The sequence below is a fragment of the Triturus cristatus genome, chromosome 10 (genome assembly GCF_964204655.1).
Source record: "Triturus cristatus chromosome 10, aTriCri1.1, whole genome shotgun sequence".
NCBI classification, from domain to species: domain Eukaryota; kingdom Metazoa; phylum Chordata; class Amphibia; order Caudata; family Salamandridae; genus Triturus; species Triturus cristatus.
The window spans coordinates 63,312,575-63,339,230 of record NC_140593.1 but is presented as its reverse complement, the minus strand read 5'-3'; the positions used below and the strand labels follow the sequence as shown (position 1 = coordinate 63,339,230).

At 47.4% G+C, this 26,656-nt stretch overlaps 1 protein-coding gene across 1 annotated transcript in view; it reads left to right on the top strand.

Moving 5' to 3' along the window:
• COLQ (collagen like tail subunit of asymmetric acetylcholinesterase) overlaps positions 1 to 26,656 on the top strand; it is a 778,371-nt gene that overhangs the window by 554,754 nt on the left and 196,961 nt on the right. The window contains exon 13 of the mRNA XM_085630419.1: positions 24,462 to 24,601. Coding sequence (XP_085486545.1) covers positions 24,462 to 24,601 — 140 coding nt within the window. The remainder of the gene's footprint in view (positions 1 to 24,461; positions 24,602 to 26,656) is intronic.

Here is a 26,656-nt window from a genome sequence, read left to right as displayed (position 1 = left end):
AGACTTGTTAACTTGTGTAACCACTTTGAGTGTAACCTCAAACCACCTTAAGAAGTTAGTACAGAAACACTGGAGAATAGTCAACTCAGAAGTATTCATTTGCCAACGCCTTGCTTTGCCCACAAGAGAGAAAGAAATCTGTGAGATCTTTTGATTCTGATGGATACATCTACCAGTGGATTCCTCACCTTGTGAATATCCCCTGCGCCAGCATTCCACAGAACTTTTTCCCCCATTTCTCTGCGCCGACGTGGACGTCATAATACCTCTGTTCAGCTCGCGACTCCATATGACGTCACCGGAGCCATAAGAGAGCCACGTCGGCGTGATGACGTCAGTTCCCTTTTTTCCACGCCGTCGACGCGTAACGGTTTTCCAGCACTCTCCTGCTACTTTGTAGTCTTGTAGTGGGTTACTGTTTGTGGATTCACCATGTCTTCGACGAGGAAGTCAGGTTTCAAACCTTGTAGGGAATGTGGGGGCCACATGTCATTGACTGACCCCCATGAGGATTGTTTGTGGTGCCATTCTTCAGACCACGACGTGGAGGACTGTTCCAGTTGCAGAAGAATGAACCCCAAGGCCTTGAAGGAGAGAGAGGCGAAACTCTTCATGGCCAAGGCGAAGAAGGAAAGGAGAGGTAGAAAGAAGGAGAAATTGAGGCCGGAGTCGTCGACTTCACACTCTTCGAAGTCGAAGAAGCATCACAAGAAAAGAAAGCATAGCTCTCGGCGCCGGTCTTCGAAAAGTAAGACTTCGAGATCGCCTTCGCCTCGACGTCGAAGTAAGGATGTTGTATCTCCTTCTCCATCTGCTAGGAAGTCTCCAGAGTGGTCGCCTTCGCCGAAGCGGACTCCGGCGGGGTCCCCGGCGTAGTCCCCGGCGCAGTCTCCAGCGCAGTCACCGGCGCAGTCTCCGGCGCCAGTGGAGTCTTTTGCTTCTGACGTCGAACAGGAACGAGAGAAAGAGCTTTCTCCAGAGCCGGCTGATCCTGCGGTGCCTGTTGAGGACACTTCGGCTCCGGTTCCAGGTACTCCTCGGCCGGATTCAGGATCAATCCCTTATCCGCAGTTCCCGACTCCGGGTGCGGATTCGACTCATTTCCTTAATGCGATGTATGGGATTTTTCAACGGGCTGCCTTCCCATCTGGCGCACCATCTGGTCCCGTGGGTCCTATGGCATACACCTTGGGAGTGCCGCAGCATTATGCTCAGGCCCCATTTATGCCCTTTTTGCCGATGACTCCTTCCTGGCAGTTTCCAGCGCCGTCTGGTGATCCATCTCGGCTTCGTTTGGATCGGCCTTCTTCGGAGCCCTCCTCGACGCCGATGCTGACTCCCTTGGCTCCACATCCGGCGCCGCCGACCCCGGCGCCGCCGACTCCACATTCGGTTCCACCGACTCCGCGTACGGCGCCGCCGACGCCGGTTCCTCGGATCCGTTCAAGGAGAGAGGCCCAGAGAGTCTTGAAAGAGGAGCGTTATAGGGAGGAAGTGGAAGAAGGTGAGGTGGATGCATCTTCTGACGACTTTGAAGGCATTCAAGATGCTAGTGGTCTTGATACTACTCCGGAGTGGGAGCATTCATCTACTAGATCTTCACCGCCACAAGAACTGGCCCCCTGTCATTTAGTTATTAAGAAGGCCGCAGAGTTGCTGGACTTGCAGTTACCCTCTGCTGAATATAAGCCAAACCTCCTTACTGAAGTCCTACATTCGCCAACTTCAAATGTTGAACCCTTGTTGCCTTTTAATGAGGCTATCTTGGAGCCTATGGACATTTGGCGTAAGCTACTCTCTTTGCCTGCAGTCTCCAGACAGGTGGCAAGGAGTTATAGGGTGGCTCCTGGGGATCTCAGTTTTCTTTCTTCCCATCCTTCTCCAGAAAGCCTTGTGGTGCAAGCTTCATGCTCGAAGCATTCTTCAGGCGCCTTCCCTCAGACTCCTGCGGATAGGGATTCTAAAAAGACTGATCAAGCAGCTAAAAACACCTGTTCTTCAGGAAGCATGGCGCTTAAATCGACCAATGCCACTTGTTTGCTGGGGCGCTACGTTCATGCCCTGATGGACTCTATGAAATTGTTAGCCCCTAAGCTGCCAAAAGGAGAGAAAGCTTCTTTTATAGTGGTTGTCACTGACACTCAGGCTGCTGCAAGGCAGGTAATTCAGTCAGGGCTTGACACGGCTGATTCTGTGGCAAGGATAATGGGATCTTCGATAGCCACTAGGAGGCAAGCGTGGCTTCGTTCTTCCGGCTTCTCTACTGATGTTCAAGCCACTTTGGTAGATTTGCCTCTTGACGGAGAAAGACTTTTTGGCGAGAAGGCTGATTCCGCCTTGCAAAGATTTAAAGATAGCAGGGTAACAGCGAAATCTTTAGGATTACAGACTCCTGCTAAGGGATTTGGTCTTAGGAAATTCAGAGGCTTTGAGAGATCCTTATTTCGTTCCTTCCCCCTCTATACGACCAATAGAGGGGATTCTGCTGCAGCAGCAGCAACAGCAGCAGCAGAATCCCCTCTATTGGTCGTATAGAGGAAGGCAAAGGGGACGGAGAGGTTCTGGCCGCAACCCATCTTCATCTTCTGCGTCTTCTGCTCCCAATGAAGCTTCAGGGAAGCAGCCCTAGATCCCCCATCCTAGATCATGTGAGACCTGTGGGGAGTCAGGTGTCCCACTTTCTGCGAGGTTGGAAATCTGTTACAACCGACATTTGGGTTTTAAACCTTGTGGCGAATGGGTACGCCCTTCCCTTTCGGGAGTTTCCTCCCCCTTACCCTCCTTGCCAGGGTTACTGCTCAGAAGACCATCTGCTTCTTCTGCAGAAGGAGGTTCTAGCTTTGCTTCAAAAAGGTGCGATAGAGGTGGTTCCGGAGCAGGAAAGCGGTCAGGGATGCTACTCCCGGTATTTCCTGATTCCCAAGAAGGACGGCAGATTGCGTCCGATCCTGGACCTCAGAGTCTTGAATTTTTACCTGAAACAGGAGAAATTCAAGATGCTGACCCTTGCACAGGTTCTTCAAGCGTTGCAGCAAGGAGACTGGATGGTGTTGATCGACTTGCAGGATGCGTACTTCCACGTCCCAATCCTGAAGTCGCACAGGAAGTATCTCCGTTTTACGGTTGGGTCGCAACACTACCAGTTTGCGGTCCTCCCGTTTGGTCTTACTACCGCACCTCGAGTCTTCACGAAGGTGATGGCAGTGGTGGATGCTCATCTCAGGAGGTCGGGGATTCCGGTTCTCCCCTACCTGGATGACTGGCTTCTGAAGTCAGAGTCCCCAGAGTTGGTGCAACATCATCTGCAGGTAACTTCTCAACTGTTATTCGACTTGAGTTTTTCGATCAATGTGCCCAAATCTCACCTGGTGGCCTCTCAACGCAACCTGTTCATAGGGGCGGTACTGGACGCTACTGTGTGTCGAGCATTTCCTCCTCCTCAAAGAATTCTCGACATTCAGGAGATGATCCCTTTATTCCACAATGGAGCGGTTGTTCCAGTTCTGAAGGTCCTTCGTCTGCTCGGTCTGTTCGCTTCCTGCATTCTGTTGGTCAACCATGCACGCTGGCACATGAGGGCGCTCCAGTGGTGTCTCCGCAGGCAGTGGTATCAGCACAACGGAGATCTCAGGGAGTCGATCAAGATCTCTAGAGAAGCTGCAGCGGATCTGTCTTGGTGGAGCGTGGGGGGCAATCTGTCTCAAGGAAAGCCCTTCCATCTGCCTCCATCGGTGGCCACAGTGATAACGGATGCCTGCACCCTAGGGTGGGGTGCTCATCTGGGAGATCTGGAGATCAAGGGTCTTTGGTCTCCAGAGGAAAGGTTGCTTCACATCAACCTTCTGGAATTGCAGGCGATTCGTTTGGTGCTTAAGGCCTTCCTCCCTTCCCTTCACGGTCAGTCGGTTCAAGTCCTGATGGACAACACTACCGCGATGTGGTATGTCAACAAGCAGGGAGCAGTAGGGTTGTACTGTCTATGCAGAGAAGCGTTGCGACTCTGGTCCTGGGCTCAGGATCATCAGATTTGCTTGATGGCAGATCATCTGGCCGGGGTGCTGAACGTACGTGCGGACAGTCTCAGTCGGCAATTCTCCGCCGACCACGAGTGGAGGCTTCATCCAGAGGTAGTTCGACATATCTTCCGGACGTGGGGGACTCCTCGGATGGACCTATTCGCCACACGAGAGAACGCGCATTGCCCGTCATTTTGCAGTCTCCAGTTTCCGATGCAGGGGGCGTTGGGGGACGCGTTTCCTCCCATACCTTTGATTCCTCGGGTTCTTCTGAGGAAGATTCGCCAAGACCGGGCCCAAGTTATTTTGGTCGCCCCGGATTGGCCAAGAAGATTGTGGTATACAGATCTTCTCCACCTCTCCTCGTGCCCTCCGCTCCGTCTCCCTCTGAGGGCAGACCTCCTCTCGCAGTGGGAGGGGCAGGTTCTACACCCCCACCTCCAGAGCTTACACCTTCATGCCTGGAGATTGAACGGGGCAACCTGAGTTCTTTCTCTCCCGCCTGATGTGGTGGATGTTATTTTATCGGCCAGGAGACACTCCACCAAGTCTATTTACTCATATAGGTGGTCTAAGTTTGATAAGTGGTGTGGAGAGAGATCCATTGACCCTTTAAAAGCCCATCTTTCTGATGTGCTTCAGTTTGCTCTTTCCTTGGCTCAGCAGTGCTGTGCTGTGGCCACGGTCAAGGGCTATCTATCGGCCTTATCGGCTTTTCTATGTCTTCCTGATCAACCGTCATTATTTAAATCTCCTATTGTACTAAGGTTTATCAAAGGCCTTACAAACAGGTTTCCACCTACTCCTTTTGTAATGCCACAGTGGGACCTTAATCTTGTCTTAACTTTTCTGATGGGGTCTCCGTTTGAGCCTCTTCATAGTTGTCCTTTGAGGCTGTTGTCCTTTAAGACGGTCTTTCTTGTAGCCATAACCTCGGCATGGAGGGTGAGTGAGCTTCAAGCTCTTAGTTCTAAACCCCCATTTTTAACATTACATGCTGAAAGGATGGCACTCAGGACCAGGGCTGCTTTCCTACCAAAAGTAGTTACTCCCTTTCATTTGGGGCAGTCTATTACTCTCCCTGTTTTTTATCCACCTCCTCATCCCTCCAAAGAGGAGGAAAGGCTTCATCGTCTGGACCCAAAAAGAGCTGTGAGCTTTTACTTGGACAGAACGAAAGACTTTCGTTTGGACGATCAGCTTTTCGTGGGATATGTTGGACATTCTAAAGGAAAAGCTGTGCACAAGCGCACTCTATCAAGATGGATCATCCTTGCCATCAAGATCTACTATGCCCTGGCTGGTAAGGGTCCTCCTGAGGGTATTAGAGCTCATTCAACTAGAGCTAAATCTTCTACTTCTGCTTTGGCCAGGGGTGTTCCTGTGGCAGACATTTGTAAAGCCGCGACTTGGGCCTCCCTCCATACTTTCGCAAAGCATTATTGCTTAGACTCTGAGATGAGGAGGGAGGGACACTTTGCGCGCTCTGTCTTGCAGGAATTTTTGGTATAGGAAGGTGGACACCCTCCTCCGGGAGTGGGACTGCTGTGGGAATCTATTCACAAGGTGAGGAATCCACTGGCAGATGTATCCATCAGAAGAACAAGTTACTTACCTTTGGTAACGCTTTTTCTGGTGGATACAGTATCTGCCTGTGGATTCCTCACTGGCCCACCCGCCTCCCCGTTGTCCACCTTTGTATACCTTAAAAGTTGTCTTGCTTGAGATGTTGTTATACTTTGTAGATTCTTTCTTTCTGGTACATTGGTAGGAAATGCTTATTTTCTTTAGCTTTCCTTTTGTAGATGTACTATATATATTTGATTGAATGTTGTATACTGTGTATACTTTGAATCTGTCGTTGGTCCACCTGTTCGCCTCGGAGGCACGGAAAAAATGGGTGGAACTGACGTCATCACGCCGACGCGGCTCTCTTATGGCTCCGGTGACGTCATACGGAGTCGCGAGCGGAGCCGAGGTATTATGACGTCCACGTCGGCGCAGAGAGCTGGGGATAAAAGTTCAGTGGAATGCTGGCGCAGGGGATATTCACAAGGTGAGGAATCCACAGGCAGATACTGTATCCACCAGAAAAAGCGTTACCGAAGGTAAGTAACTTGTTCTTCACACACTACCTAGGAAAACTGAAATAAGGAGTGAAACCATCACAACTGTGTGGGGTCTTTACCCAGTTGTGGTTCACTATCCCTGCGTGTCCAGCTCACTCTGTCATTTGACCACGGCTACTAAAACAATTGAATTGAAACCGGACCTCAAGTGGACCCTGAAAAACACACAAATTGCAAAAGCTCCTATGTCATACATATGATCACACACCCTACAAATTACATTACATTGGCATGACATGTAGAAAGGTGAAAACTCGCATCCGTGAGCATAGGAGCAATATCATGTGCAGGAAATTGACGACAAAGATGAGCAATCATTTTTTAACCGATGGACATTCTGATAATGACTTGAAATGGGTGGTACCTGAAACCCTGGACCATATTGACACAAATGCTGATAGAAAACTATTACAGAAGGAACAATGATGAATTTATCATTTGGGCACATTCCAGAATAGGCTCAATGATAACATTCCATGGGCACAGGTCAATCGATGGAGTCAAAATGAGACATACATTCTCTTAACAGTAGCCCAGCCCTGCCAATTCATGGAAGATAGAACTACGCCCTCGCTTCATCACGACAAAGAGACAAAGCCACATCCGTAGATTGAGGGGTATATTATATGCTCCTTCACATTTGGCTAGAGAATAGAAGCCTCATCATTTAGGCAGTCTGCACTGATCCACTCCTAACTCCTTGCAACATCTTGAAAAAAGGACAACACTATAGGTCCCCCTTTTTTGGTGACAGGATAAAAGCCTCCTAACTTAGGCACCTTGAATTTAGAACTAGAGCATGAGTGTAGTATTCTATATCTGCTCTCATTTACATTGAAACCACAATCACTGACATATGTTTTTATGTAGTATTTACTTTCACTGACTCCTACACGAGTTAACGAAAAACACCTTTTGATCATTCTTTCCCCGTATGGCAAGATAAAAAGAGCCACTGCTCCCCCACCCGTCGAGGGACTGAACACGCACAGAGAACCTGCACTAAAGTCTTGCAAATCACCGTTGTATTTAAATGCACGACGTGTTCTCGCCGTATGCGGGTACATAAGTGTCCTCACCGTTTAGCTCACGTTTGGCTAAATATTACTCTTGATCCCCTCTTTAAGGAGTGCAACCAGACCTCCTCCCCCCGCAACCTATGGGGTCCTGACACTGATTTAAAAAGGTACTTAACGACCAGTACTTTTACAAAAATGCCTGATAGACTTCTTGTTTACAATATGCAAATCACTGCTGCATTTAAATGCATTGCGTGTTCTCGGCGTTTGCTGTCACATGAGTGTCTTTACCATTTAGTTCACGTTTGGCTAAACTATTACTCTTGATCCCAAGCCTAGCATTGCAGCACACGCGCTGCTCGCTCTGCGAGGCATGCTGTAGTAGAATATGATGATGAAGTGGTGTGGAAGCCTCGCCCACTCTCCGCCCATGTTTTTCATTGGCTGGTGGCATTGTCTTTGGTAAATGCAGGCTTCCGATTCAATAAGAGGCATCTTAGTCCCGCCTTGTTACCGCCCTGTCTCCTTTTGTGACCGCCCATCAGGATTGGATCTCTTACTTTCGGGGTCACACGGTCTCCTTCATTAGTCGGTAAGCACTATGTTTTTCATTCGGCTTTGGCAATGGCAGCCGCAGTACAGGCAAGGGCAGACACAGCTCCGGGCACCTGGAGACGGTGTACCCACTAAAGAAAACTGCCTGATTAATGGCTGAGTGGCTGCGGGCGAGGGCAGGGCTACCCCCTCCACCCCTCCCCCAAGAGGTAGTCTCACATACATATACACAGGACTGCGTGGCAAGGGTGGAAGAAGAGGCAAAGTTGCTGGCAGGTGTGTACCGTGTGATACCATGATGCCAATCAGATGCCAGTGGGAGCAGTCCTGACACCCGGTGGACGAACGTCATCCAGGGTACACTCAAGGCTCATATGTAGGACTCTGAGGCTGGCCCTGGTATAGGAAGGGCTGCGTGCACAGCCCCAACCCCTCGTGGTCGGGTGTGCAGCAAATATGTTAATATTAATGCACACACATAAGCCTCTAGTGCCCAGCATGGGTGTGCATCAAGGTTTCTTATATTCACTGATCCATTTAATTTATTATTGATTTGGTGAAAGTGTGCAACATACGAAAGTTTGTATATTTACATGTACCTTTTTATCAAAATAAGACAGTGAGTATTAAATCATACGTTCATCACTTATACATCTCTCGGGGGTAAAGGTGGAGGTGGTCATCACTCGGTGTGGAGGTGTGAGTCACAGGGACACATATAGCACCATACATAACTCTGCCCCCCTGAAAGGTTTTGTGCTATACAAATGACCCATGCACGTTCGTACGTACACACATTGGGAGTGTGCTGCACGGGTGCTACAATACGTCCCTGTGCACTGATCTGGGTGCCGCTCACTTACATAGGATGTTACGCCCTCGTGTATAAAGCTTCGGGCACAGCTCACCTGCATAAGACGCTACACCCTGGTGTACAAAGCTCCGAGCACCCCTCACCTGCATGGGACATTACACCCTTGTGTACAGTGCTCTGGGAGACGCTTACTTACATGGGACGGTAAACCTTCGTGTACAGAGGTCTGAGCACCCCTCACCTGCATGGAACATGACAAACACCTGCACAGAGCGCCAAGCACCTCACACCTACATGAGAGGTTACATGCTCGTTACACCCCCATGTGCAGAGCTCCTTGCATAGCTCGCTTACACCATGGGACGTTACACCCCGGTGTGCAAAGCTCCGGGCACAGCTCGCTTGCACCACAGGATGTTACAACCGAAGTGTAGAGCTCCGGGCACAGCTCGCTGCCACTGCATGTTACACCCTTGTGTGCAGAGCTCCGGGCACAAGTTGCTTGCTCGGGCCGTTACACCCTCGTGTGCAGAGTTCCGAGCACAGCTCGCTTGCACGGTGTGTTACACCCCTGTGTGCAGAGCTCTGGGTACAGCTCGCTTGCACGGAACGTTACACCCCCGTGTGCAGAGCTGATAGTGGGGTACTGGGTATAGGCAACTAGGGTCACCTGGGATAGACAAGCAAAGGGTTTACACCCACCTGTACAGAGATCATGTCACTGCGCACAAGTACACATCTCTGATAGTGGGTTACTGGGTATAGTCACCTGGGATAGCCAAGCCGAGGGTTTACACCCACCTGTACAGAGATCACATCACCATGCACGAATACACGTCTCTCATAGTGGGGTACTGGGTATAGTCACCTGGGATAGCCAAGCCGAGGGTTTACACCCACCTGTACAGAGATCACGTCACCATGCACGAATACACGTCTCTGATAGTGGGGTACTGGGTATAGGCACCTGAGGATCACCTAGCATAGCCAGGATGAGGATTTATACCCACGTTTTGGACACGGCTCACGTGCTGGCGCATCGTGTACACCTGGGATAGTACATCGCTGCATGGTCGTCGGCTCATCGACATGTCAAAATCAAAGCGTTGGTTGTGTCATTTAACATGCAGACATACAATGAGCGTTTGTGTGCTTGTGAGAGAGAGCGTGCGTGTGTGTGTGTGCTTATGGATTACAAGGAGACTCCTTCCACACTTTTATCTGCAGACATAGCTAGCAGCTCTACATCAGTGATCTGTGAGTCAGCTAAATCTTTCTGCAGCTTCAAATGTTTCTTCGCCACCAAGAGGTCTAATACACCATCTTGTATATTAAGCTTTTCCTCTGCACACCATTCGGCTCAGTGAGTTCTTATATTTGAATGCTTTACACCCTTAGATTCAACATACTCATAGCATATTTGTTGCTAAAATAACATAAATACAAGAACCTTATATCATCCACTTCGCAATGGGATCACTGATTTATTAAAATTGATGCATAATCTTTAATGCTCCGGACAGTTAACACGTGTTTCCCTTCTTCTGACGTGCAGGCCTGAGACTTCTTCAAGGCTGTTGAATTAATGGATCAGGTAACTCATTGTGAGTTCTGTCAGTATGTGTATATCTCTAGGTCTCTTTGTTGTGAGGTCATGGTAACTCATCTGATATCCAAGAAGATTAAATAACAAGCATTTGCAATGCAATAGGTCTCGCATTTACGCAAGTTTAAGCTATTATCATTGTAAATGACGATGTGTTTTATTTATGTTTCAAAAACCAAAACATAAATAAAAGGCATTGTCATTTACAATGCCAATAGCTCAAACCTGCGTAAATGCGAGACCTGTTGCATTGCAAGTGTTTGTTAAGGAGTAAAACCAATCTGCCTCCACCCTCGCAACCTATGGGGTCCTGCTGCTAATTTAAAAAGCTACTTAATGCAAAGTACGTTTTCAAAAATGTCTGATAGACTTCTTGTTTACACTAAGTTGCTTTCCATGACATTTGCTTGCAAATCCAATAGGGAAGGCGATCAAATACTCATCTTCCTTTGGAAACTGTATAATGTTTCCCCTTTTCAAAATGAAATAAACCTAGAAACACAACATATATTGCTAACAGATATTTATGATAACAGCACGCCCTAGATAATACATCAAGTAAAAGGTGCACTTTGGAAACCGTAGGCACTTTCAACATGAATAACACATGCTTCTCTGACAATTTTTACTAAAGGTGAATCAATGTGAAAAATCTCCTTTATATCCTGCATCATAGAACAGCAGGAAGTGGTCAATTGATCACATATACACCTTTAAAATAAAAAATGCACGCAGTCTTTGTATTTTCAGTGTCCACAAATGAATTACATTTCTTTCTTTAGCGTTTTCGCTGCATATTGTGCCATGTACACACAAATGGTGATGTTTATCTTGAATGAGTTGTTCAGTGATCAGGTATACCGAGTCACATAGATGTATATAATGGTGACAATACGAACAGATTGAATGCATATAAGTATGTTTTACCGTTCTTTTCTATCTTTAGAGGAGGGCAGTGTATTCTCCTAAACTTTCACAGAGTAACTATACTTGTGACCTTTTCGGACAGAGGAAAGTGTCCCTATGGACTCAGAACAGGGATCCAATCAATTTCAAGGTCCTGACGAAAGCCATCGACCTGTATGGGCGCAAGTAGGCTGAAACGTGTTCACCAAATGTTCATGTACGTGTACTAGCTCTTCCCTAAACACATCTTTCCTTCTTTTAACCTTACCCCTGCCCCTATTTTAATAAATGTATGTTCTTTTGGGACAGGAGTTAATTTTAAAACACAGTTTTTTTTTGTCATGGATCTCACACAGTCTCTGCATCTCAAGACATCCCCTCCTGGTGCAGGGTAGACCCGATGACGAGGCTATCAATTACTAGTACGCCAGTGGGGATAGCATGCCACTGACCGAAAGTAGCTGTTCAGGATCCCAATTTTTTTTTTTTAATGGAGCCTCTTTTGTGTGATACTGTGTTTTCTCACTTCTTTTGATATTTGGTGATATTCCTTTGGGAAGCTGAGTGGGAGATCTTCATTCTCTGCTTCTCTCCCCCATTGATATTTCCAGGACAGTTAAGATGTGGTTTCGTACCTTCAATCCCAGTTCTCTCTTTGGAAAGTCTCCATTGAAGTCATAAGGAACCCTCCCGACTCCACGATGGAGATGAAAGAGACAATTATTGGACCTATATGGCAGTGCCACATCTCAGTAAAAAGAAACAAAGCAGCCATTTTCTGATATGCATCATGAGATACTGGTGGTCTCTGGCCCTGAAAGGCGCAGACACTGTTTTAAGATTTGCAAAAGGGCAGCCTATAGGGCCACACTGTCCTCTTTTCCTTCATCCTTCTCCTTTAAAAAAGGGTTTGTGAAAGAGATTTAAATAATCAAATAACTTTACGCCAATTTTCCGGCTTTAAATTTAAATGTATATATGTATTCATTACCCTTTTTTTAAATACAATCTGAAGGAATTGGCCATTATAGTTTTATTATAGGCTGCACTGTATACTTGTCCTAAATGTTTACACAGGCCTTCCTGAAGAAAGACGAACATCTACACTTAAGAAGACATATTATGAAAAGTCCTCCAGTATCCCCTCGTGTGGGCTGGACTATTCAGTGCTTATGACTTCAATGGAGATTCCCCTGAGAGAGAACAGGTATTACAGGTTAGAAACCATACCTTCTCTTGGTCCTGGATGGCCTGTGTTTGCTGGTAGACAAAGGGAATGCCACACACTGGTACTGCTGCACCTCTCCATGGTATTCAACACCATCGATCAATACATTCTGCTTATAAGACTCAGAAACATCAGCTGCAACCCCAGTTCTATCCGATGTTTTCACTCTTCCTTAACGGGACACACCCAGGTCACCTTTTTGTTACCATTTAATCTGATACCAGGACTACATTATGTAGCATCCAGCAAGGGCCTATTATAACACCCCCTCCTATTTAACATTTATATGTCACCCTTGGCACAGTTACTGGAGAAGTTGGGAGCCCCCTGCCTGGGAATTTACCTTGATTCAGAGTTATGTCTGGATCAGTTGATGGCCAGTGTGGTGAAAACCTGCTTCTGGCAACTTGAACCTAATCTACTAATTCTTCCTTTGAATGATTGCTTGTATCACATACCAATTGTGCAAGTGCTAATCCTTTCCCATCTGAGCTATGGTAAAGCCTGCTCCTTGGGAATCACTAACATACGGATGAATGCCTCAGCTGATCCATAACTCAGTAGCCTTTGTAGATTTCAAAACATATGAGCTGTTTTGAAGCAATTGCAATCAGAGGTCAGTTGGAAAAATGGACATTCTTCAAGGCCATGGTGATTATTCACCGCATTCTCCATGGCACTGCTCACAGGTTTCTTAGTACTAAATTCAAATTATGTGCCTCTTCTAAGCTCTTGAGATCCAGAGGCTTGTGGAATTTGCCTTTCTACAAGACCCAAACCAATATAATTGGGGAGAAAGAACTCTATATTTACTGCTAGAGCATGGAACAATGGGCCTGATGACATTTGGGAAATAGCCCAATTTCCCATCCTCCACCACTGTAAAATGTTAAAAATTAATCTATTCTAGCTCTCTTAACCACCTTTCCACCCTCTGCTTTGGCTTCTTCTGTTCTGTGTTCTTTGGCACTTATCTTATTGTCCTCATCTGATTCTTTACTTTTATCTATCTGGTGTCAGACTGGATCTGGGAATTTTTCAGGAGTAGTACCCCTGTGCGCCAGAATGTGGCATTGTGCAGCTCCATGTGGCATTGTCGTCCACAGTGGAAATTACATGCACAGTTCCTATATAGGTGCCACCCCAGCGCGCTGATGTCAGTTCTTTTCTTTCCGTGCCAGTCAGTGTAGATCTGGAGAGAGCTACCCCCAGTAATTTTTTGACTGACTCTTTTTCGAACTTTTGTCAAGGTTTTTTTTTAGATCTTTTTTCCTGGTCTGACCGGTATGTCAGCTAGGAAATCCGGCTTTAAGCCCTGCAGCACCTGTCACCAACCAATGTCAGATCTGCCTCTGGTGCCTCGAGCACAACCACGACGCGAAGACCTGTGAGACCTGTGCTGACTGCCACACCATCCACCCCAAAGCCTTGAGGAATGGTCCCGCAAGCTCAGTGCCACTCGACTTGCGGTGCCCCAACGGTCTCGATCCCAGTTGAGAGGTAGGAACTGGATCAGTTGTGGAGCCCTACATGCTCTTCGCACGTGAAGTCATCTTCCGGTAAGTCCCACAAAAAGAGGAGCAAAAAGTTGAAGAGGTCTTAGACTTCACCCCATCTGTTGAAGTCATCAGACGGAACAAGAGAGTGTCATCATTCAAGTTTCCGGGAGCGAACCCCGCCCAACTTTGTGAATTTTAGGAGGCCATGCACCTCATCTGTGAGCAGCCCGCCCCTGCTGGCGCACCTTTGGGCGCTGCGGAATCGAGAAGGGCCCCTACTGGTTCCTTGCTGGCTGTTCCAGCCCCGGTGCCAGTCAGGCCACTACGATCCACAGTTGGATCCGACAAGGGCTGGTCATGCCACCTCGACCCTACATTACACTTACAGGAGCAGAAGCAGACTGAAAAGGTCATGTCTCCTCTTACTGTAACGATCGCTCAAGGGTGGTGTTGTTAAATTACTTTTTATCTTGTCTCCAACCGGCTGGTGGAGTCCATCTGAGATAACATCAATCCTCCAGACCACAGCCTCCTAGCGCAGGTCTACCAACCCCTCTCAATTGGAATCAATCCAGATCCCCATCTGCTGACTCATTGGGATCCCGGGCATTTATTCCCTGCGGCTGTCAACATTTGCTTCTTGACCCCCAGTCCTGATGAAGACCCGCCTCTGACACATAATTAGCTGCGCTTCCACCCAGGGTCGAAACGTCGACGTTGCAGTCACACTAGTCCATGCAGCTTCTCTGACCCTATTATAGAGTCACATCTGGGTCCAGTATCCATGCTTGAAGGAATGGACAGTTCAACATAACTGTTATTTGTTTGTATATGTGTATAGCACTTTTTCACTTATCACCATAAGTCACTTTCCTGCACTTCATTCACGTTATCACCTTGTATTGTATTGCCTTATTGACAGCCATATGAATTGTCATGTAAATATAATATCCATACAATACAATCATCATTGTTTGACAAACAATCGTTCCTTTGTGGTGTGTTCCATTTATCCCAATTTGGTTATTGAAAAGTTAGGTGAACCATCTTCAATTTTTACATGAAGTTTGTAATATTTGCGATTAAAAAATTAAAAATCTATGGTGTATTAAAATACATTGAGCAAAGGAATTGTCACACTCCCGACAGAACCACTTCTTTATATATCATACATACCCAGGTTCGGAGGGACACAGGTTTCGGGTTCGGCGACGCGGGCAGGTTGAATAACCTCCAGGGGATATCTGTGTAGGAACGAATGTGTTTCTCCCCCTGTGGACGCGCCATGCACCTGATGAGGAGCTCTTTTTAACATAAATTGGTGACCCCCTCTTAAATCAATACATAAGGTAGGGGCGCCTATTAAGGGTTGACCAACACATTTGTTCTCACCCTTGTTTTTCTCACCACACTGTAGATAGTTTTTTCGAGCACACTTCACTTCATTATAGGTCCTGACGAAGCGCCACGAGATCCTCCTGACTCAATGCGCGCGAAACATGTTGACCATAAGAGTCGAGCGTAGCTAGCCACTCATCCGTTGTGAGCATATATAGCTTTTACGCCACTCACTCCCCTTTTTAAATAGGTGGTTGACTGAGCCAATAAACTTCAAATTCAGATTAACCAACCTTTTTAATCACTTACATCTACACTCCCGGGCCCTCACACGCATGCACCATACGGCAGGGAACAAAAGATCTCCGACAAAGAGCCCCTGTATGGGTGCCCGTCGGGTATTGCACCGCCGACCCGACGAGGAGCAGAACCCAGATGATGAAGCATGACACCTAGCTTGCTGGGTGTGTGAGGGTTTTAGTTCCACCCTGAAGGGATTCTCTTCCCTTGTGCACTTATTTTCACTAGGTTGAAGTCTGAATTGGAATATTTTATTCCCTGTCGACTTCCTGTCCTGTAGGAACTACACATCTCTTGTTGACACAGTTACTTAGGGCCTATGTGTAGGACCTCGTTAAAAATTGCCCACCTTTCACTCTCCTTCCTTTTGTTGAACGGACACAGGTTTTCCCCATTACTATTAATGGTAATGACCTCGACCCTACCTGGCACCAGTCCTGATGTCAACACTCCCGGCACCACCAGCACCGCTATCCCCATTCCATGCCACTATCTTCATTCTCGTCCCCAACATGGAGCCAGAGCTCCTCGGCCAACTTAGGCACCAGAGTCCTATTCCTATGGTGCTAGGACTTATGGAAGATTGAAAGGGGACGTTGGAACCTGAAGAAAACCAGCCCCTGGACCCTAACATGGACTTGGGTGAGGATTTTGCAGATGACAGTGGACTGAACACCTCCCCAGATACTGGCATGGTCTCTCCTCCTACTGTGGCAATAGAGGACGAAACGTCATTACTATGGTGATGAGAAGGGTGACCGAGGTCCTGGACCTTAGTCTGCCTTCAGTGGAAGTTAAGACTAAGGTCTTTACAGTGATGCGTCAGCCAGTAGTGACCCCCTCCGAACCGCTTCTCCCATTTAATGAAACCCTTACAGAAGTCCTGCTTGGGACCTGGTCCACATCCTGCACAGGGCCTCCTGTAAACAGGCCATTACCCGTCACCATCGTCCCACCCCATGGGACCCCAGTTTCTTCACAACACCCTACCCCAGGGAGCTGGCTTATTCCCTACCGCTCCAATGGATAGGGAATCCAAGACACCTTAGGCAAGAAAATGTTTTCTTCCACTAGCCCGATACTGCGGTCCATGCCTTCTGGATTCGGTTGTACAGGTGCTGTCCATGGTCCAACGGAGGCCTGGGCCATACTCTTCAAAGCTGTGGCAGACAGGAGGGATGCAACCAAGTTCGCGAGCCGATGTAGGCTGGACAGGACCAACTCACTGGGCAGAGTGCTTTCTTAATCAGTGGCCCTATAGCACCATGCCTAGATGAAGATGTCTAGCTTTTCAGGGGATGTCCAAGCTTCACTTACGAACGTGCCCTTTGATGGCTCTTGCCTCTTCAGAGACAAGGAGGGCTCAGCGCCAGAGCACTTCAAGGACAGCAGGGCTACAGCCAGGTCTTTGGGCTTTTCCATGGCCCCTCACACATAGCTGTCTGCCTTTCGCTCCTTTTGTGGCCATTGGAGGGGCTTCCAGCCACATTCTTAATGCCCAGCACCACAGTGTGCAAGCTTCCCAGCCTCTGCATGGCCAAAGACGCAGTACCCACAGACCCCATGGGTAAGGCAGCCATAGGTCAGGCCAGTTCCCCCCGGCCCCGTCCGCAGCCTCCAAACCTCTTTAGTTTGCCCTCCAACCATCATGGGCAACCTGTGGGAGGCATGATACACCATCACCTGCACAACTGGAGGTCAATATAATTAGACCACTGTGTTCTCTTGATTGTCTGATGTGACTACTCATCCACCCAGGCCACCCGCTTACCACAGGCTGAAGGAAGAATCTCTCTTCTTAGTTCACCAGGAAGTGTTGGATCTCTTGGCCAAAGGAGCCATAGAGAAGGTGCTGTTGCCAGAATTAGGTCGTGGTTGTTATTTTTGCTACTTTCTGGTGCCCAAAAAGGACAGAGGCCTTTGTTCTGTCCTTGATCTGCACCCTCTCAATATCTTCCCAAAGAAGGGCAAATTAAAAATGCTCCTGTTCGCTAAAGTCCTGTCTGCCCTGGACCCGGGAGACTGGATGGTAGCGTTGGACTTGCAGGACGCATATTTTCACATCCCCTTCCTGCCTGCTCACAGACGTTACCTGTGGTTCTTGGTAGGCCAGAAGCACTTTCATTTAACTGTACTCCCTTTTGGCCTTACCAGCACCCCTCGTGTATTCACCGAGGTGATGGCGGTAGTTGCAGATCATCTGCGATGATCAGAGGTACCAGTTTTCCCCTTTTTCGATGACTGACTGTTGAAGGCAGGCTAGCCCCAGGCAGTGGTCTCCCACCTCCAGACTCTGCAGACCTCCTGCACTTGCTGGAGTTCACTATCAACGTTGCGAAGTCATACCTGACTTCCTCTCAGATTCTATTTTTCATTGGGGCTGTTCTAGATAAAGTGCAGTTTCAGGCTTATTCTCCGAATGGCCAGTCCAGGATATTCAGGCTATGATACTGATGTTTCAGCCTCACCCTGGGTTTCAGTGAGACTCACTCTGAGGCTGCTGGGCCTAATGGCCACCTGCATCCTGCTTGTAACACATGCCCGCTGGCATATGAGGGCTCTGCAGTGGCACCTGAAGTTCCAGTGGGCGCAGCAACAGGGGAATCTCTCCAACATGGTGCAGATCTCGGAGGCTACCGAAAAAGATTTGCAGTTGTGGCTAACAAACCACGATTGGGTCAGCTGCAGACCCCTCTCGCTTCCCCCAACCAGATCTGACTGTAGTGACAGCTGTGTCACTCTTGGGATGAGGAAGCTATCGGGGGGATGTGGAGTTCAGAGGTCGGTGATCTCTACTGGAATCCGTACTCCACATCAACCTACTGGAGCTCCGTGTGATCTGGCTGGCATTGAAAGCCTTTCTACCCTCCATCAAAGGAATGTGGCATTGCAACAAACAGGGCGGGGTAGGGTCGTGGACCCTTTGTGAAAATGCCCTGTGTCTGTGAACTTGGCTGGAACATCAAGGCATATCCCTTGTGGTTCAACACCTGGTGGGCTCTCTGAACACCAGGGCAGCCAAACTCAGCCGAAGGTGCTTAGTGGATCACAAATAGAATCATGTGGTTTGGCAAGCTCTCTTTCAGCAGTGGGGAGAACCTTGGTTTGAACTGTTCGCCATAGCCGAGAAGGTGCAATGTAAGCTGTTTTTGCGCTGGAGTTTCCAAGGTGGCTCTCACTTGGAGCATTTTTCGTCTCGAGTGGAGCTCAGACCTCTTGTATGCCTTTCCGCTCATACCACTCCTGCCCAGAGTTCTCAAGAAGATCAGGAACGACCGGCCCCAAGTCCTCCTTGTGGCTCCGGACTCAGCCCTAGAGAGTCTGGTATCCTGAGCTGTTGAGTATGGGCATTAGTCCTCCGATCAGGCTTCCCCTTCGGAGGATCTTCTGTCGCAGCAGCAGGGGAGCGTTTGCCACCCAAAATTGTCAAAGCTGCACCTTCATACATGGATATTGAGCGGTGACAGTTGTCAGCTTTCGACCTTCTGCCTGAAGTCTGTATTGTTATCTTGGCAGCTAGGCGTTTCTCTACCAAAACAGTATACACCAGCCGTTGGGGCAAGTATGTGGCATGGTATGTAGAGAAACAGGTTGAACCTCATTCTGCTCCCCTTTCTCAGGTCCTTCTTTTTATTATTTCTCTTGTCCAGCAGGGCTCTACTCTGGGCACCATCAAGTGCTGTCTTTCTGCCATCTCAACCTTTCTGCGATTGCCAGATCAGCTATCCCTGTTCAAATCCCTTGTTGTAATAGATTTTTCAAAGGTATTGAACATATGTTTCCACCTTCGCCCTTTATCATGCATCAGTGGGACCTCAATCTAGTGCTCACATTTCTGATGAGCGCTCCCTTTGAGCCGCTGCAAAACTGTCCTCTCAGGCTCCTTACCATCAAGATGGGCTTCCTAGTGGCAATAACATCTGTCCGGAAGGTCAGTGAGCTTCAGGCTTTGTCATCCAAGCCCCGCTACCTGGATATCTACCCAGACAAGCTGGTTCTTCCCACTAGAGCTTCCTTCCTTCTGAAAGTTAGCACTCCCTTTCATGTAGACCAGTCCATTACCCTGCCTACCTTTTATGCTCTGCCACATCCCTCTAAGGAAGAGGAGCAACTTCACTGACTGGACCCAAAAAGAGCATTGTCGCTCTACCTTGACCGCATAAAGGAGAGTTCCAGGTGGACGACCACTTCTTCGTGGGGTATGCTGGAGCGAAGAAGTAGAAGGCCATACAGAAATTAACCATCTACCAATGGATCGTACTCTGCATTAAGATCTGGTACACATTGGCGAGGAAGCAACCCCCTGACGGCTTGTGTGCTCATTCCACCAGTGGCTGCGACCACTGCGTTAGCACTGAGTTACATTTTTTAATTCTGCCAGGAAGGAACGTGGGCCTCTCTGCACACGTTCACAAAACACTACTGCCTGGACTGTCAAGTCCATCAGGATAGGCACTTTGCCAGTTAAGTCCTGCAGGACTATTTGGTGTGAAGCTGTTTCGCAGACCCACCTCCAGGGAGGTGTTGCTTGAGCATCTATTCTAATGTAAGGAATCTGCGGTTAGAAGTCACTATCAGATGAGCACTTACCTTTGGTAACGTCTTACTGGTAGAGACTCTAGCCGCAGGTTCCTTATTGACCCACCCTTCCTCCCCGCTCTGTGACTGGATTTCTAGGACATGGCTGTTCTCCTTTCAGTACCCTAGTTTTCCATACAGTGGTCAGTGTTCTTCGTGGCTTTGCGCTCCTGGCATGGAAAGTCCCCAAAAGAACTGACCTCAGCGTGCTTGGGTGGTGCCTATCTAGGCACTTCACACTTCCCTTCCGGCACTGTTGACATCACGTGGAGCAGAATGATGCCACCTACTGGTGCGCAAGTGTACTGCTCACAAAACGTTTCCAAATCCAGTATGATACAAAGGGATCTGCAGCTAGATAAAGTCTCTGTTACCGAAGGTAAGTAGTATGTTCTTTTAGTGCCATGAATTTCTAATGAATATGTCTAATCGCAGATTCTGCACCTTAGAATATCCCCCATGCTGGATCTGGAATTTTTTTTTACAGCTATGCTCCCTTGGGCTGCACAGTGGCCTTATATAGCTGGAAGTGATGAAACAGAGCTTCATATAAGTGCCACCCCTGCGCGCTGTCAACAGTTTCTTGTCTTTAACCCCTTCAGTGCCCGCCCCTTTCCCCGCCCTGTGCCGGCCGTTGTATTAGCGGGCGGGGTCTATGACGAGCTGGACTCGTCATGGGCACAGCGCCACCGCGGCCCATGACGAGTCCAGCTCGTCATGGGCACTGAAGGGGTTAAACTTTCTGCACTTCCAGTCGTGGACATTGAACAATTCTTGGAGACAATGAGCTTGGTGCTAACTTTGAACCTTTTTTAGATGTTAAAAAGAGGCCCCTTTTCAGACCGGGGAGGTGGAAGGACAATGAGGAATCAGCAATTAGATAGGGAATCCACCAGAAAATGCCTTGCCAAAGGTAAATAACTTACTTCTATTTGCAGATTCCTTACCATTAAATGTTATGTAATGTAATGGTAATTAATTGTATAAGGCGCACCAGCTACCCCCAAGGGTTTCCCGGCACCAGCCTGAGAGGAATAGAGAGAGAGCAGAGAATTATTGACTGAACAGCCAGGTTTTCAGTCCTTTGCGAAAGTTCCCTTAGACAGTTTCATTACGAAGCGACATGGGAAGAGAATTTCACAGGGAGGTGCCCAAGTAAGCAAAGGAACGTCCGCCCATTAGAGACAGTCTGATTCTAGGGACCAAAAAGTTTGCCTGAGTAGAGGAACGAAGAAGGCATGAAGGTAAGTAAGGTTGAACTAAAGCTTGCAGGTATTGAGGGGCAGTGCCGAATTTGATCTTGAACATGTAGCTCAAGGCTTTGAATTTGATACTATTCTCTACCCTGAGCCAATGAAGATTGCGGAGAGAACCCGAGACAGAGGCAGCTCTGGGAACCGGGCAGGGCAGCCTAGCGGCTCCATTCTGCACCACCTGCAATTTGCGTGTCACTTCTTTATTTACCCTCAGATATAGAATGTTACCATAGTCCAGTCTAGAAGTAACAAGTGCCAGAACTACGGTTCTCTGGGTGGAACAGGGCAACATCCAGAGAATTTATTTTTGCCATTTGAGGATGGTAAAGCAAGTCGAGGCCACCTTTACAACTTGTTGTTTCATTGATAATTGATTATCAATGATGAAGCCAAGATTGCGGAGTTGGTGAGAGGGCTGGGGTAGAGCACCCATTTCAAAGGGCCAGTGTTGGGGACCCCAAAGATCTTTATTTTTCCCCAGAATCAAAACCTCATTTTTTTCTCAATTAAGTTTGAGTACATTTACTTGCATCCAAGGTGCAATTTTCCTCAATCCAGACTGGAGAGCAGATGACTTAGACACCCTCTCAGCCGAAAGAGAAAAGATTATCTCGGTGTCATCCGTGTAGGAGAATAGAGCCAACCCAGCCTCTTCGACAATCGTCGCCAGAGGTCTACATGAACATTGAACAGTAGAGGGCTACGGATCGAGCCCTGGGGCACCCCATAAGGAGATGAGTGAATTTTAGAGCTGGCTGTAGAGGAAAAAACCTGGAACGTTCCGTCCGCCAGGAAGGAGACGAGCCAGTTGAGTGCCATACCATCAATGCTCAGAGACTGCAAGGCTTTCAATAACATGGTGTGAGACACCGTGTCGAAAGCGGCACTCAAGTCAAGTAGTATGAGGGCCACTGTGTCCCCAGTATCCAGGCGGTGCCGCAGCATTTCAGTGACTCCGAGAAGAGTAGTTTCGGTAGAGAATTCTGCTCTGACACCAGATTGTGAGGTGTGCAGGAAGTTCTGAGTTTTAACAAAGTGGGACAGCTGTAAATTAATGTGTTTTCCCAAAATTTTGGAAAAGGCCGGAAGTAGCGAGATTGGCCCAAAGTCAGAAAGCTGGCCCGGGTCAGCATTAGTCTTCTTTAATAGTGGGAGAACCATAGCGTGTTTCCACTCAGGCGGGACTATAGCTTCCTGTAAGGAGGCATTCAAAAGCTCCATGATTAACGTGAGTGAGGGCAGTTTAAGTTGATGCTGCACAGAGATGGGGAGGAGATCACTGGGAGAACCAGATTTAAGACTGCCTAGGAGGTGCTTGAGGGAATTCATGTCTAAGAGAGACCATGTTTCCAATTTATTGGTAGATTCAATAATTTTGCAGTCCCCATATCCAAGGCTGTTGGCTTGCTGTATGGTGTTAACTGACTTATCACCATTCAGCGTAGAGTGTATTTTTTCAACTTTACTAAGAAAAAAATTGTCTAGGTCTTTGCACTGCGATTCATTGAGAATGGGGAGGGTGGGCTGACTTTCACAACCTGACAGTTGTTCGACCTCCTTGGACAAAGTCCTAGAGCAGTTCTGTGTATTGGCAATAGTAGAAGGAACAAATTCGGCACAAGCTGTTTTTCTTTTGGCCCTTTTATATGCGAGTTCGGTGTCTGACTCATAATTCTTCCTCCAACGTCTTTCTAAGACTTTACATTTAGATTTCTCAATTTTTAATCTCTCAGTAAACCAAGGGGCAGCGGGCGATGGTTGTTCACCCTCTTAGTTGAAGGCGGGAGACAGACGTCAATTGATTTTAAAACCCATTTTTAGATAGCACCCAAGTCATTGATAGTCATATGTTTGATGATAGGAGCATTATTAGATAGAAGTTTATTTAAACCTCCATCGTCCAGTTGAACGTTGAATAAACACCAAACCAATACATCACTAGGTGAAGGGTCTGTGGAGTGGGCTCAGACCGAGTGTTTTGAAATGTCCTTTCTCTCAATCATGGCTGTCAATGCAGTAGTGCTTTATGAACATATGCACTGATACTCACTTCGTAGCCTGGTAGATATCAAGGACAGGCACCATATGAGCCAAAAGTGGAGGCCATCCTAGAATGGTAAAACAGTCAAACCGGCCACCCGCTTCAATGCTTCTCTGTTCCGTAATTGTATTTGCAAATGTATGCCTACCACCTTTATTCAGGAGCATTTTTTTAATTTCTTTTTTTTTAAACTTTAAAATGTTTTGCGTATACTTGCAAAGAAAATAGAAAAGAAAAACCATTGCATGCTTGCCCATTCCAGGCGTGTTGGTTTCTTGCTTCCTCAAATGAAAGGACTGTTCTGGTTTCTAATTTGTATACAAATATTTTGATTTGTCACTATCAGTCAGCATTTTGTATAGAATGTTGTAATTTGTAGCTAAATTTCCGTTCTCCTGTACTAAACTTAAGTAGAACAATGAATAAACATGTAGAATGCGGCTATTAATCTCTCTTTATGAGTCAGGAGCAACATATTTTCTTTGGAAAGAAAAAATTGACACATTTGAAAAGGTTCTCTTTCTTTTCGTTCTTTAAGTGCGAGTTGTAGTTTGTGTTTTGATAAGTGAGCTATTTCATTCTTTTGGCAACAAGCACTGTGAAATGGCATTTCAAGTGTAAACAATTAGTAGTATGAAGTCTGTATTGTGGTAGGGTCATTTTCTTATACTAGGTGAGTAACAATTACAGACATTCTGTAAATAAAAATAGAGGTAAAAACATAGAGAGATAGGGACTGCAGTCTCCCATGGAGCACTTAGAGGATAGTTCAGGGGCAGCGGGTATGATAGGTCAGTGAGGTGAACACTTGCCTCTGTGATTTGCAGGTCATGAGTTTGAACCCCCACAAGGCAGACTCAGCCTTCCAAGGTTGGTAAACTGAGTTCCATCAATTAATACTAACACCAGATACGTAAAGTGCTTAAAATGTGTGCTGTTTAAATAGTGATAGTATGCATCTCCTGGTGAAGGCTGCGTTCTGCAGTAGCTTGGGACAGAGAAGAAGGGTTGGAGCAAGGGGGTGGGGGTACACCATCCATAAGGGGCAGGACTGTGGCCAGAAGAGGACAACATCATCACATAAAAGCGTGGGGGCCACAAAAACCTGTAATAGCCCTGTCACACAGGTTCCTTTTCTGTGTGTCCTTTTTGACACTCTGTGATCATCTTTTGTAGGGCAGCTAATTGTGGGACCAAAGGGAGAGCGAGGGATTCCAGGGCCTCCAGGAAGATGCTACTGCAAGCCACACCTAGGAGCTGGTGGCCCGATCTATGAGGACCCTCTGCTTGAACAAGGCTTTGTCAAGGCTCCGGCGGTAAGAACTTTTAATTTCTAAAGTATTGGATTGCATCTTGTCCAAGCCACATGATTAATGGCGTTGGATGATATGATACCCGAATATAAGCAATAGAAAGTACTGGCACATGCACTTTCTAAGTGTTCTAAACAGGCTTGTATCATGCTCTATGCAAGTAAGTGTCCAAAATCATCTAGTGTTGTGTACTTTCCAATTGTCACAGAGACGTGTCATCCCAGTATCCTCGATAGAAAGACCTATAACATACTATGCTTGTGCCATAAACATTCACATCACACCACACCTCAGGGAACTCCACCGGCTACCGATACACAGACTCACTAATTTCAAACTCCTCACATACACATTCTAGGCACTACAGATCTTAGGCCCCACTTACCTGTGCAGTCGCATGGCCTGTCCAAGTGTCAACTGGTAGTGTTCTATCCAAGTGTCAAAAACAGTCCTGTATCATACTGTGGGGAAGCCGATTCTGACTTATGAGATTCCACCATTTTTTTCTCCTTTTGGCCCTCTGTTTTTTGTCATCCCAACCTCTTTAGATAAGGTCAGCAGCTGTGTACAGGATTTTACATAGTGTGGGATACTGCTTTGAAATCGTGTGAGTTTAGGAAAGTGCCACTTTTTGACATGGTCATCGCCACTTTATGCCCTAGTACTGATGCTTTTTGACTGAAAGTGCACTGGGTCCCTGCTAACCAGGCCCCCAGTGCCAGTGCTCTTTCCCTTAAAACAGGTAAATGTCTAATTGTAACCCAATTGGCGTGAACGTTAACACGCCTGTAAGTACCTAGTAAAGGTACCTCTGGTATCCAGGGCATGGGCTCTAAGGAAAGTTCCTATGGGCTGCAGAATGTATTTTGCACTCAAAGGGACTCACACAAAAACTGCACACAGGCTGCCATTGCAGGATGCATGAAATGGTGCAAACCATTGTGAAAATACGATATGGCACGCTCCCTGTATCCCAAGCCCAGGCACACTGCATATACTATATGTAAGTCACCCCTACAGCAGGCATTAGATCCCTAAGGCAGAATGCATTTTATTATATGTGAGGACATATCTGCATGGGCACATATGGCCCCGTGATGTATAGTTCCATTGCCATGACATTGCAAGTGATCAGGAAGCCTTCTTAAGCATAATGTACTGGGCACTGGACATTATGAGTTACCCAGCTTCATAATGCCTTTACTGAAAATCCACACTGATACCAGTGTTGGGTTTATTATGGCATGCACCCAGAGGGCGCCTTAGAGGTACCCCCTGAAACCTATCAGCCATTTAGTGTGCTGACTGACTGGACTTTTCCAGCCTGCCACAACAGATGAGTTTCTGAACCTACCCGGAGAGCCCTCGCTCTCAGAGGTCAGAAACAAAACCTGTTCTGGCAGGAGGTTGTTACACCTTCTCCAGCAGGATGGCTAGTGATTTAGCATATCAAAGCCAGAGGCTTCAAAGCCTCTGCCACCTTTGATATACAAAACACACAAGATGATGAACGGAATGTTGCACATTGGCAAAACATTCACCCCCAGTCACAGATCTGGGTTTAATCCTTTGTTATTTTGCTCACCACGCATCCCCAGTTCAGACATGGCCATATGCAAATCAGTCTTGACCCTGTGCCTCATGGGAACAGTCCAGCCCGAACTGCCAAGCCATGTCTTCCCTGGACCGGAATCAAGCATCCTAGGACCGGTTTCAGGGTTTCACCCCTCTTCAGCCAGGATAGCTTGACTCCAGTGGCATAGTGAGCACAAGACCCACGTCTCGGCATACCCTTCCCACATAGGGCGAACAGCAAAACACACAAGATGATGAACGGAATGTTGCACATTGGCAAAACATTCACCACCAGTCACAGATCTGGGTTTAATACATCATTATTTTGCTCACCACGCCTCCCCAGTTCAGACATGGCCATATGCAAATCAGTCTTGACCCTGTGCCTCATGGGAACAGTCCAGCCCGAACTGCCAAGCCATGTCTTCGCTGGACCGGAATCAAGCATCCTAGGGCCGATTTCGGGGTTTCACCCCTCTTCAG